This window comes from Mustela nigripes, chromosome 8 (genome assembly GCF_022355385.1).
Source record: "Mustela nigripes isolate SB6536 chromosome 8, MUSNIG.SB6536, whole genome shotgun sequence".
NCBI classification, from domain to species: Eukaryota; Metazoa; Chordata; class Mammalia; order Carnivora; family Mustelidae; genus Mustela; species Mustela nigripes.
Window position 1 is genome coordinate 5582711 of NC_081564.1, and position 13451 is coordinate 5596161.

The 13451-nt window shown below is 51.2% G+C and overlaps 1 protein-coding gene across 1 annotated transcript in view; it reads right to left on the reverse strand.

The window, feature by feature from the left end:
- Positions 1 to 13451, reverse strand: part of DNAH10 (dynein axonemal heavy chain 10) — a 140082-nt gene that overhangs the window by 59960 nt on the left and 66671 nt on the right. The window contains 8 exon segments of the mRNA XM_059408227.1: positions 228 to 346; positions 1866 to 2057; positions 2562 to 2708; positions 4642 to 4830; positions 6917 to 7069; positions 8147 to 8281; positions 9646 to 9829; positions 9959 to 10228. Of these exon segments, the coding sequence (XP_059264210.1) occupies positions 228 to 346; positions 1866 to 2057; positions 2562 to 2708; positions 4642 to 4830; positions 6917 to 7069; positions 8147 to 8281; positions 9646 to 9829; positions 9959 to 10228 (1389 nt within the window).

Below are 13451 nucleotides of genomic sequence, written 5' to 3' on the forward strand. Positions count from 1 at the left end.
AAAAATTTAATTAAAAAAAAAAAAGACTCTCTCTCCTCCTCTCCCCCGCCCCTACCCCTGCTCTTGGAAATAAATAAATATTTTTTTTTCCTTTTAGAAGGCAGTGTTTTAAGACAAATTTTATCTCCCAGGAATTGAGAAAGCAAAATGGGGCTCCGTGATACCACCACCAACCTGACCAGGAAACCACCCTGGCACCCAGGCCCTCCCCTCGGGGTCATACTCACTTGGTCTGGGCCTGACACAGAGCGTTGATGACCACGGACTTGCCCCCTCCGGTGGGCCCCACCACCATGGTCGTGTGGCGGGTTAACATGGTCTCGAACATCTGGACCACTTTATCCACCTGTGGGGCAACCATTGGCAGCTGGGGTAAAATTTTTTTTAAAAAAAAAAAAAAAACAGCTTTGTTGAGCTATAATCCACATACCGTATAATCTGCCCATTCTGAGAGTGCGGTTCAGCGGGTCTTAGGACACGCCCCGTGACCCTGTTCAATTTTAAAACATTTTAATCCCCGCCCCCCACCCCCAAAACTCTGCATTCATTTGCCTTCTCTTCCCAGCCCCTCCCCCAGCCGCTGGGGCCGCTCATCGGCTTTCCCTGTCCGTGGACTTGCGCCGTCTCCATACGTAAACGGAGTGACATGAGCGGAATCGCGCAGATCACAGGATCTGCAGGCCTTGGCGTCTGGCTGCTCTCGCTTCCCATGTTCTCAGCATCCATCCGTGGGTCAGAACGGATTTCTTTTTTGTGGCCAAGGACTACTCCATTGTGCGGACATATCGCCTCTGCTTCATTCGCCCGTAGATGAGCATATGCGTGGCTTCGATGTCTGGGCTCTCACCCAGACATCATGCAGGAGTTCTTGCGTGGACCTACCTTCTCATTCCCCCTGGGGGTACGTGACTCTACAATTCACGTCTTGGGGAACTGCCGGATTGTTTTTCTGTTGCTGCTACATCATTTCACATTCCCTTTCTAAACCAGCAGCTCTAGAGGAAAAGGTCAGGGTAGGAAAGGTGCAGAGAGCTCTCTCGTCGGTGACCGGTACCTGCTGCCCCCGCCCCAGGCCTCGAGGGAGCCTGACACCCTGAGACAGCCCGACCAGAGGCGGCCATTCTGGTCCTGCAGCCTTAGGCATTTATACCCTCAGCAGAACACGCTGGCAGTAATTTTTGGCTTACGGACAACATATACAACCTTACAGACTTCAGATAGTAAGAATCTTATCAGTAACATCTAATTTTTCTTCGAAGTGGGACTGTGGAGAAAGAAAAAGCTGGGGTGGGGAGAGAGCACGAGATGGTGGGACCCCAAAACGAAACACTTGAGTCATCACGTTATACCAAGAACAGCTGGAGGGCGGTCTGTACATGCTGCGGAACATGACTGGGCCTCAAAAAGGAAGGTGATTCTGACACCTGCTAAAACACGGATGAGCCATGAAAACGTGCCGAGGGAAATAAGCCGGTCAGAAAAGGACGAAAGCCGCAAGATGTCACTTACATGAGGTCCCCAGTGGAGTCAGATTCATAGAGACAGAAAGCGGGGCAGGGGGGAGGCAGGTGAGGACCAGGGGGCTGGGGAGGGGCTGGGGAGTTGCTGATTAATGGGGACAGAGTGTCGGTTTTGCAGGATGGAGAAGTTCTGGAAAGCTCTTTCACGGCAATAGGAATATACTTCCCCCAGCTGAACTGTACAGAAAACGGGTAAGATGGAGATTTTTGTTACGGATACTTTAGCACAATAAAAAGAAAAAAAAGTCAGGGAAAATGCTTAATATGGTAAATGTTGGGTGGATTTGACCACATTCAACTTTTTCAACCAGGAAGGACCCAGATGACGCCCATGCACTCGCTTACCTGGACAGGTAAGACAACGTAGCCGCCCTCCTCCAGGACCTGCTGCACGGCGTCGTTAAAGTGGGGGTAGCGGACACGCGGGCAGTCTAGTCCAGGAAACAGGTCGGAAATCAAACCAAGGAAGAGAGGGACGTCCTCAAAGACGAACTTGGGCAGATTCATGTCTCGAAGGGCCCTCATCAGCACCACATCCTGAATGGAACGCAAGAGACGCCTTCGGAGATATTTCCGAAAGACCCAGGGACTAGTCTAGAAATCCTCTTATGAAATAGGAAATGAAGCTTTATATCAAATATAAGACATATAGCGTTGCGTGTACAGAGGCTAGAGGACCAGGGAGCCTGTGGACCACAGAGCAGCCAAGGTCTGCTTTGGAGTAAGTCCCGTGCTTTTGTGGCAAAGCAGGAAAAAAAAAAATAGCCAAAACTTGTGAACTGGTTATTACCACTGAAGCCTCAGAAACTGGTGCTGTGAACACTTTCAACTTGGCCTAGTAATTAGTCAAATTGAAAAATAATAAGAATAATAATAATAAATAAGAGACCTAATTAAGGCCAGCAACCAAATGAAGTGACAGTGAAGACCAAAGCTTTCCAGGGGGGATGATAGCATAGCCTGTCATCTCATCCCCACACTCGTTCGCTGCCTATGAACCGCACAGAGCCCTGGCAGACGCGGGCGTGCGCGGCCCCCTACCTCTTGAAGGTCAGAAGAGCCTCTCTTCAGCTCTCCAGCCATTACCAACACGGACTTCAGGGCTCTCAGTCCAAAATCATAGTGGTGTTGCTTGGAGAGCTGCTCCCGGGCCAGCTTATAGAGGACGGTCATCTTTTTGGCCAGGGTCTTTTATGATCAAAAACAATGAAAAGCAAAGAAAGACAATGACCCAAAAGCAACAGGACATCATTCTACAAAGAAAGTGAACATGAAGCTGTTCAGATGCAATTGCACCATTAGCAAACAGACCTTGCCTCTAAGGGCAAGACCTTGGCGGGGGGAGGGGGAGCAGAGATCTTCATTTTCAACAATGACAAATTATGCACTAATTTCAAAGAATGCAGGTCTTACCAAAATTTGAGGAACTCTCTTTGAAAGCAGAGGAAGATCTCCAGTGGCTTCGTTTAAAGACTAGAACCCATCCAACTTTTTAAAATCATAGCAATCACACTCTAAAAATGTGATTTTTCTGTTTTTTTGGACCTGAACATATTAAATCTTTTCCTGGCGGCACCTGGGTGGCTCAGTCAGTTAAGCATCACAATTCATGCTCACTCGTCCTCTGTTTCTCTCAAATAAATAAATAAAATCTTTAAAAAAAAAAAAAAAAAAAAAGCTTCTCGGGGCACCTGGGTGGTTCAGTGGGTTAAGCCTGGGCCTTCGGCTCAGGTCATGGTCTCAGGGTCCTGGGATCAAACCCCACATCAGGCTCTCTGCTCAGCGGGGAGCCTGCTTCCTCCTCTCTCTCTCTCTGTCTGCCTCTCTGCCTACTTGTGATCTCTGTCAGATGAATAAATAAAATCGTTAAAAAATAAAAAGATAAAATTTTGAAAAGCTTCTCTTGCAACTCATCTTTCAAGACAAGTCAGCTCCTCGTAGGCTACTGATGGAGCCACCGATACAGACGACTACCTCAAGGATTCAAGGCCTGCTGCTCTCTAAGGATGATGTGGGGACTAAGAACCAGAGATTCCAACATTCCTATTCAAAATCTGGACAATGTGTGAGCAGTAAGAGCCTTTAAAAAAAAAAAAAATTTACGGGGGCGCCTGGGTGGCTCAGTGGGTGAAGCCTCTGCCTTCAGCTCAGGTCATGATCCCAGGATCCTGGGATCGAGCCCTGCATTGGGCTCTCTGCTCAGCGGGGAGCCTGCTTCCCCCTCTCTCTCTCTCTGCCTGCCTCTCTGCCTACTTGTAATCTCTGTCTGTCAAATGAATAAAAATTAAATCTTAAAAAAAAAAATTACAGAAAAGAAACCTCACAACCCTTTGTGTGGAAAGTATTTGTTATTTTATATGTTTTTCAGAACCTTCTAGGAAAATACAGGAGCATACTTTTTTATACATAGTTTAAAAGATGATAAAGGACATTGGGAGCGTGTGTGTGTACGTGGTACGAAGCTAAGTGAAGGAAGCCCATCAAGGATTACATACGTATGATTCCATGTACAGAACACTCTCCAAGGGACCGGTTGTCATGACCGAGAATGGCAGGGGGTTGCCAGGAGTCAGGGCCGGGGTGGGAGCCCGGGGGGGGAGATGTGATACCAGGGAATGACAGGAAGGACTTTCTTTGTGGTGATGGCCCAGTTCTGTATCCTGATTGTGGCTCTGGTTACAGCACACGGGCGACAAAATGTTCTAGAATTCTGCATACACACGAGAGAGAGAGAGAGAGAGAGGATACAACATCTGATGGAATCCAGATAAAGCTTGTACCTGAGCTGACAGCACTGTGCGCTCGTCACTCTGACAGCCTGCCTTGGAGGGTGTAAGATGTCATCGTGGGGGGGGGGGGGGGGCGGGGGGGGGGGCAGGTGGAACTCTGCACTACTGCTGCCACTTCTGGAGGGTCAAATGACTCGAAAATGAAACTTACAGTTTTAAAAAGACACAGGAGGAGAGAGACAAAGTGTAAAAAAAAGAAGAAAGAAAGAAAGAAAAATTAAGTCACACAGAATGCAAAATTCCCAAGTGCCTGGTCTGAGCGCAGAGCCAGGGCCGTGGAAGGGCCGGGCTGTGGAAGGGCCAGGCCGAGCCCGGCACTAAGGAGGCCTCACCTTGGCCCAGAGGAAGCCCTCGGAGAAGAGCATGATCTCGCAGATCTGCTGCAGGTCGGGCACGATCACCACCACGGGCCTGAAGAGGGCCTTCACCGACTCAGGCAGCTCCGTGCGGCCTGCGTAGCCTGGGTTCATGGTGATGAAGATGCCCATCTTCGGGTCCAGGGAGATCTCCTGCCCTTCAAACTGGAGGACGATTGGAAAGGAAGACAGTTACCACCGCGGTCAGGGGGCCGGGGGTGCCACGGGGCTGTTCGTCTCCATGGGTCTGTGGCAGAGGCCACCGTCTGACTCCCTTCCATTTCCAGGAGTTAAACGCAGCGTCCTCGTGCTCCTGACCCGAGTGTTCCGGGGGCGAGCCCTGCACACCCCCACCCAACTCCGATCCGAGCCAGTGTCTGTGCGCTTGACAAGTGGCCGATGCGGGGCAGGAGCGCAGCCTGGAGCTGTCCCAGACGCCCCTTTATTTTGAGTTTCTTTAGCCAGTTTCACCTGTCCCTATTTCTTTCTCTAAGATTTTACTAGTTTGTTTTTTTCACTGGTTCACCAGATAGAAAAAAGATAGAAAACGGTGTTTTTATGAGGCACAGACTGCCTCAGTGACTAGAGGGCCACCCAGCAGGTCATAGATGCTCCCCACGGAAGGAGGCCACTGTCCCGTCTGCCAAGCCCACAATGAGACCACTGTCACCCGCTCCCTGATATCCATGTGGGGCCTCAATTGCCTTCTGGAGATGATGGACTGGCCTGTTCTTAAAACCACAGCATCTAGAGACGCCTGGGGGACTCAGTCAGTTAAGCGTCTGCCTTCGGTTCAGGTCATGATCCCATGATCCTGGGATCAAGTCCCTCATCGGGCTCCTTGCTCAGCAGGGAGGCTGCTTCTCCCTCTGCCTTCTTCTCCCCCTACTTGTGCTCTGACAAATAAATAAAACCTTTAAAAAAAAAAAAAAAAAAGAAGAAGCTTCTAGAAACCTGAATGCACTGCAGGTTCAATTTCCTTCCCTCAGAAGTAGTAAGCCCGGCCCTAAAATAGTTCAGAAGAACCCATTAAAAGAAAATGCACCCAAAGCCTTTATGGGAATCCTAAAAATGTTTAATGGGATCGATGTTTAATGGAATCAAGATTACATTACCTCTTAACAGTGAGCCGCACTGAGGTCTGGGAGAAAAGCAGGCAGGTCGCCAGGGCCACGGAGGCACCTGCAAGCCAGTCCCCACCAGCCCAACCCAAATCTGAAGATTGAACTTCTCCATGAGGCTCTGTAGGGCCTTGGAGGATAAAAAGGCACTTTCGGGCACAAAAGAAGGAAGGACAGTTTCAGGCAGACAGAGACACATGTGGTGTGTCTGCAGGGTGAGTGGCGTGAAGGTGACAAAATGCAGGGGTGGGGGAGCAGAACATGTTAGGGTCCAGGGAGCCCCAGTGCAGGGACGTGGCCCTGCCACTCTGGTCCCTTTGGTCAGAGAACCCACTTCTGGGCTATCTAAATTATGTAATAAGATCATGTTTCTCCAAATTCTGATCTGGTCTCCTCAGCTGTAACTTAATAGTCTTATCAGCTCGGGTCTACAAATACGTCCTCGGAGGGACACAGATCAGAGAGCACTAAAAACTTCTCAAATCTGCCTCTTCATTAAAAATGCGACTCGTTTTGGGGAACCTGGGTGGCTCAGAGGGTTAAGCCTCTGCCTTCGGCTCAGGTCATGATCTCACGGTCCTGGGATCAAGCCTCACGTTGGGCTCTCTGCTCGGCAGGGAGCCTGCTTCCTCCTCTCTCTCTCTGTTTGCCTCTCTGCCTACTTGTGATCTCTGTCTGTCAAATGAATAAATAAATACAATCTTTAAAAAAAATTGCTACTCGTTTTAATCCCCTAACTTGGCGAGGCAGGAAGGCAAAATTTTGTGTTTATGTGATAACAGCCACCAAAAGACATTTTGACTGAATGGACCACTAATCCTGAACGCTGACTCTTTCCCAAACTTGGGAAGTGACCCAGAATATTTTTTTCCTTTAATGGGGGCTCTGTCCATCCCTTGAGAACACTGCCTCCCCTGTCCATAGCTGCTACTACTTCTCTGTCTGGAATTCACTTGACATTCTAGAACACTGCCGTCCCTGATTCTCCAAGAGGCTGATAATTTGGGGGAAACCCAACCATCTCGATTCGAAAGCAAAAATCTGTTGAATCGTCATTTGAGATTTCTAAGGTCACACGGCCGAACGTCCAGCCTGGAGAATGTGACGGGGTGGCCCTCACCCGTGCCCACCTGGAACGTGGTGAGCTGGTGGATCAGGGCGTTGCGGATCGTCTGGATCTGAGACGAGATGACTGACAGCACCGACGCGTCGATGCGGTTAAACTCATCAAAGCAGCCCCAAGCCCCACACTGGGCGAGGCCCGAGAAAATCTTCCCAATGGCCTAGCGTGAATAGGGGGGAAAAAAAGCACAAGGGGTATTTTCATCTTTAAAATCGCACACGATGGGGCACCTGGGTGGCTCAGTCATTAAGCATCTGCCTGGGCTCAGGTCATGGTCCCAGGGTCCTGGGATCGAGCCCCGTGTCGGGCTCCCTGCTCAGCGGGAAGCCTGCTGCTCCCTCTCCCACTCCCCCTGCTTGTGTCTCCTCTCTCGCTCTTTCAAATAAATAAAATCTTAAACAAATAATAAAATGAAATGAAATGAAATCACACATGAGACATTTACGGATAAATTGCCTAAATTAAAACAAGAGAGTGAACATCAGGTTGGCAGAGAGGCAGCCGACCAACCACCCTACTCATGGATCTTTCTGGCAAGACTGGCGGGACCCTCATGGGCCAGCTCTCCCATTCACAGGACTTTACCAATGTAAGGATTTTCACAGAAAACTCCAGAGTTCTGGCTCCTCTTGAAATACTGGAAAATCGGGTGGCTCAGTGGGTTAAAGCCTCTGCCTTTGGCTCGGGTCGTGGTCTCAAGGGTCCTGGGATCGAGCCCCACATCGGGCTCTCTGCTCAGCAGGGGGCCTGCTCCCCCCACCCCTGCCTGCCTCTCTGCCTACTTGTATGTCTCTCTCTCTGTCAAATAAATAGAATCTAAGGAAGGAAGGAAGGTAGATAGACAGAGAGACTGGAAAATCAAGCCGCAGCAGGTCCATCTTCCCCGGTGGTAATCTTAACCACAGTTAGGAAGTGGTGCCCCCCAGCCAAAGCCGTGTCCTGCCTCCGGCCTTGGCCTCACCTCACTCCTCAGTGCCCCCTACTGTCTGCACCTGCCGTTGTCCTCACTTACTGTACCTAGGCGGCTCTGGTGACCTTTCGGGTTTGGGACCTTTGCTCTACATGCTGCTGCCAAGGCAGGCACGGGTGAGATTGGAGACTGAGGGTGGCAGCACGGGTGAGTTCTGAGACTGAGGGTGGCAGTTTCTTCTCTGCGCTCTCTCCTCCCAGCGGTCTCCCGGAGAGTGTGGGCCGCGGTGCCTTCCCCCCGCGTCCCGCGCTCTGCTCTCGGCCGTACCTTGTAGTCCATGCCTTCCCCGCAGTTGGTCACAACACAGAGCAAGCCCAGGGCTTTGGCCAGGTCCTTGGTGGTCTCGGTCTTGCCGGTACCCGCTGGGCCCGCAGGGGCGCCCCCCAGGTACATGGACAGCGCCTGTGAAGGAGCCAAATAAAGCCGATGTGGTCTGAGTCACATAAGGAAACAGGTGCGGTTTCCCAAACTCTGACAATATATGCGCAGTACACACGTGACAATGGACATGTCCACACTCACCCTTCCTGACAGTCGCTATTTTGTAACATTTCTGTTTTTCCATTGACCTCCACCGCTCCCTCCCCTCCCCCCGCCCCATGCCGTGATACAGGGACCAGCGTACCAAGGACTAAGCGACACACCGGAACGGGTGCCAACCCTGAGGATGAAGCCCTAGTCGTTCCCAAAGATGAGGCCCGTGCACACACATACATCTGTGCCGTACAGGGTTAGTCCTCCCCACAGAAAGTTCTGGCTGTGTCTCCAGATTCTAGGAGTTGATCTCAAAGCCCGGGGAATGTCCTGAGAACCGGGACGTCGGGCCACGTGCCATCAGCTTGACTTTCTGGAGGGGCTGGAAGCTAAAGTCGGCCGTGCAAGCCATTGGTCGTTTCTGCATGACCAGTCCCCACTGGAACCCCCACACCCGCATCCCCGGCGAGCTTGCCGCGTGGTAATGCCTGCTGCCCGCAGCCACACGGCCACCGCAAGGGAGAGCGCCGTCTGCACGAGGACACCGCGACCGGGAAGTGCGGGCCCATCCTGCTCGCTGCCCACCACCTCCTGCTGCGGGTTTTGACCTGTATCCCTGTGCTAGGGTAAACCACAGTCAGGACCGCAAGGGCTTTGCTGAGTTCTGGGAGCCCTTTCAGCAAACTGGTAAGCCTGAGGGCAGTTTTAGGAGCCGCCTGAACCGGCGACAGCCCCATCCCAGAGGGTGGCAAGTAGGTCCTGCTCCGAGTTCAAACAGTGGTGTCCCTTGCTCCCGGCACTGGTTTCCTGGGGCTGCCCTAGGAGAGTCCCACCAAGCGGGGGCTGAAAACACCAGAAATGCATTTGTTCACGGCACTGAGAGCTGGGAGTCTGAAGTCGAGCTGTTGCCAGGGCCGCGCTCCCTCCAAAGCTTCGAGGGGGGTTCTTGGCTCTGGTGGCTGCAAGCCTTCCTTGGCGCGGGGCCACCTCGCTCCAACCCCTGCCCCCAACTTAATGTCGTCTTTCCTGTCTCTCTGTGTCCTCTTCTCACAGGGACACCAGTCAGAGGATCTGGGGACCCTAATCCTGGATGTTCCCAATCCTTCCCTAATTAAATGGACAAAGAGCGTATTTCCAAAGATGGTCACATCGTGAGGTTCCGAGAGGACATGAATCAGGAAGGAGGGACGCCGGTCAACCCAGTGCGGTGTCTGCAGGCAACCCAGTCACCCTTGCAGAGCAATCCAGAACCAGGGGCCGCTGGTCAGCGCGCGGTCTGGGTGGCCAGTCACCTGCGTGAGAGTCAGGTAGATGCGGTCCGTGAGCGGCGTGATGACCAGCCTCCCGTTCAGACCCATGTACTCGTAGCCGTAGCTGAAGGTGCCCGTGCACTGCCGGATGTTCAGCTCGTCCGGCTCCCGGTCCCAGTAGAACCGCAGCTGACTCTCCCACTCAAACTCCCGGGCCTCGAGAATGCTGGAAGGGAAGAGGAGGGGAGAGGGGGGAGGGGAGAAGAAAGGCGGTAGAGGAGGTCGGAGAAACCACGAGGCCATGCCGGGTGGGGGACACACGCTGTGACACGCCGGGGCCCCCGGGGGTCCCTACCTGCTTCTTATGAAAGAGTCTACTATGTCCCTAGCGTGCACGTCGATGATGAGGGCCGTGTTGTATTTCTTTCTGTCGTTTTTGCTCAAGGGCATGGTGATCCGCATGACCAGCTCGTCGATCTGCTGGTGCATCTTCTTGCCATACTCCTTCATGGCCTGCTTCTCCCCTTTCTGCACTTCGTGGAAGACGTCCTCCACCTCCCAGGTCCACCACACCTGGCAGGCGGCCAGCACCACCATCCCCTGGTACAGGAGCATCCAGTCGACCCTACAGGAGAAAGCACGCCGGTTCAAGATCTTTCTCCAGGGACTGGCGCCGGACCACAGTCCCCGTCAGAATGGGTTTCTTTGATCTGGAACGGGGGAGGCCCAGGGAGGGCTCAAGGTCAGCGAACGGCAGTAACTCTTCTAGCTGGACGGGAAACGGCAGGCTGACGGCACGCACACGTGAGAACGTTCGAGGGGACAATGCAGGAAGATGCTAGGTCCCTTTTAAAATATGCCTGGACAGGTTTGCAGAGGGACCGAAAACTATGGGCATAGAATAAGAATGTTTACATTTTTAAATTCCAACAAATTTCATCATCTCGGACCACCCCGCCCGTTTGCCTATTACAGCTTCCTGGGTGTTACGTACTACTCTTTTCTCTCCCACACACGCCTGACCAAAGTGACACACACGTAGGGGGAGAAGGGGCTGTGGTGGCTGTTCCTCCAAAAATGTCAGCTGACAAAACAACGTGCTCTGCACCTTGACTGTGCCACTTCAGAATTCTAGGCAGCAAGCCTCTGGGTCAGTGGATAGAGAGTAACCCAATCTTTAAAAGCTGCATGGTAGGGGCGCCTGGGTGGCTCAGTGGGTTAAGCCTCTGCCTTCGGCTCAAATCATGGTCTCAGAGTCCTGGGATCGAGCCCCGCATCGGGCTCTCTGCCCTGCAGGGAGCCTGCTTCCTCCTCTCTCGGCCTGCCTCTCTGCCTACTTGTGATCTCTGTCTGTCAAATAAATAAATAAAATCTTTAAAAATAAATAAAGGCTGCATGGTACTCTGGAGTCTGAGGCTGCTGCAGTTGCCCTACTCATGTCTAGTTAAGCTTCTTCCAGTTCCTTCGCCAACACAAATAATACTGCAGGAAACATCCCTCTACACCATTGGGCAATGTCCGGAGATGTTTTCAGTTGTCCTAGCTGGGGGTGGGGTGGTGGCAGGGGCTGCAGATGGTGCTAACCATCCCCCAAGTCACTCTGGTCTCCCACAGCAAAGCATTATCCAGCCCCAAATGTCAGCACGGCTGAGGCGAACAAACCCGGCTCTCCATCTAACCTGAGGCGTCACAGTTGCTTCTAGGCTTGCAGAACAGAATCCCAAAAAGCAAAACAACTAGGCCTAAGAGAGTACTCTTTGGGTAGATTATTTTAATAGAAACGATCAAATTACTTTTAAAGGTTGTAGCAATCCTTATCCCACCAGCAATGCATAGCCCTGCCCTTCTCACCGCGTGCTCTCCAGCACTAGGTATTATTGCTTTTTTAAATTTTTTGCCATTATGAAAGGGGTGGGGGACAGTATCTAATCTGCTAAGTTGCAGATCCCCAAGACTAACAACACTCTCCTCTTTTCATATTTTTATTCACCATTTGGATTTCCTCTACAGAGATACAAATTTCCAAAGCTGAGAAGTGCCCTGAAATACACTTAGGGCAAGGTTTTGTTTTTTGGTTTTCGGTTTTCCTGGTTTTTCTATATACTTGAAAAATACTGAGCCCAGAACTCTAAGTTCCAATCCAGGAAATATGACCGTGAATTACTAGCCATTACCTTGATGACACACCATTAATGGCAAAATAAATTTAAAAGGGTATTTAAAACAATGAAAAGATTAGGCTTTACCATCTTGTTTTAAAACTGTCTGGTGTCCCCTAAAAACCTACATACTGTTTATGGTTGTGATCCCTACACACTACAGAGAGGTAATGAAGGTGATGAGGGGTCTAGGAAGTCAGAAATCAGGAGAAGCAGAAGCAAACTTGACCAGAGGAAATAAAGTGACTCAGAGCAGAGCTTAGAAAGAACATGACGACGTCTGGCAAATCCCAGGACACTGGGTGCTTTTCTGGGGCTGCGTACCCCTGGGCCCGTCTTCTCAGTGATGCCAAAACGTTTCTGTTCAAACAAACCATTATGTTCATTTCAACTAATCCCGCCTTTTGTTAGACACAACCGTGGTCCTGTGAGGAGGAGGGACATTTGGGGAGGAGGGGGTGCCGCAGACACTTTGGGGAGCCTTCCCTTACTCCGTCTCCTACTGACCACACCCTGCGACACACAGTGATCCCCCAGCAAAGCGGTAGTTACGATGTAGTTGAAACTGGCACCGGTGTAAAATTCATCTGATCTGGGAGCATGAAGGAGACCAGAACACGCAGCGATCGCTACTCCTGGGGCCCCGCGATCTGTCGGTCCAGTTAGCTTTTGGAAGAGCATCCAACACGGGGATTAGCTCCAGCAGGAGCCCGATAAATAATGGCTCAGTCCACGAATATAACTGATAACCCGTGCCAGACACACCTCCTCCCCGTCCATGAGAGTTCACGGTCAAGTATCTAAGAATTCTGCAGGCTGGCGTTCAGACCACTTGCCATTATTCCGCTGGGGACCCTGAAATCAGCCGGGGTGGGAGTCCTTCCACCATGAGCACCGGTCAACTCTCTGAGTCAAAGCTTTCTTGTCTTCCTTTTTTCAGAAAGCCAGTTCACCCACACACCACTGAGATCTGTATGTACCTGACTACAGGACACTAACCAATCCTTACGGTACCTTAAAAAAAAAAAAAAAAGAAGGATCCCAATCATCCAAATTCAAGGCCATTTTCTAATACGTTACTAAACTGGATGTTTCCAGTGCATGAAATAAAAAAAGGCAGCGTGTAAAATCCAAAGGATAGCAATCTGAAAATAATAATGGAGGTTCTGTGTCTGCATAAAGGCCCCACCGACTTTGCTCCTGGGAATCCACCTACCCCGATAGAACTCGTCATCCGAAGATGCTTTACGTAGTTTGCAGCCAAGCGTGTGCGGTAAAGCTAGCCCTCCTCGCCGCGAGAAGCAGGCATGGCTCAGGCTCAGCTCGATGCCTAGATGCTTCTCGGGCCACAGAAATCAAGGCATGATTGAAAACGCTTAATATTTGAGAACGAATTTACTCCTTAGCCTACACACAGATGAACCCTGCCCAGGACCGGGTTTCTGTTGGGTCACCGGGTCAGTGGTTGGCTCAGAACCCCCAGGGAGGGGATGCCTGGGTGGCTCAGTCGCGTAAGCCTCTGCCTTCAGCTCTGGTCATGATCTCAGGGTCCTGGGATCGAGCCCCGCATCGGGCTCCCTGCTCAGCAGGAAGTCTGCTTCTCCCTCTCCCACTCCCCCTGCTTGTGTTCCCTCTCTCACTGTGTCTCTCGCTGTCAAATAAATAAATAAAATCTTAAAAAAAAAAAAA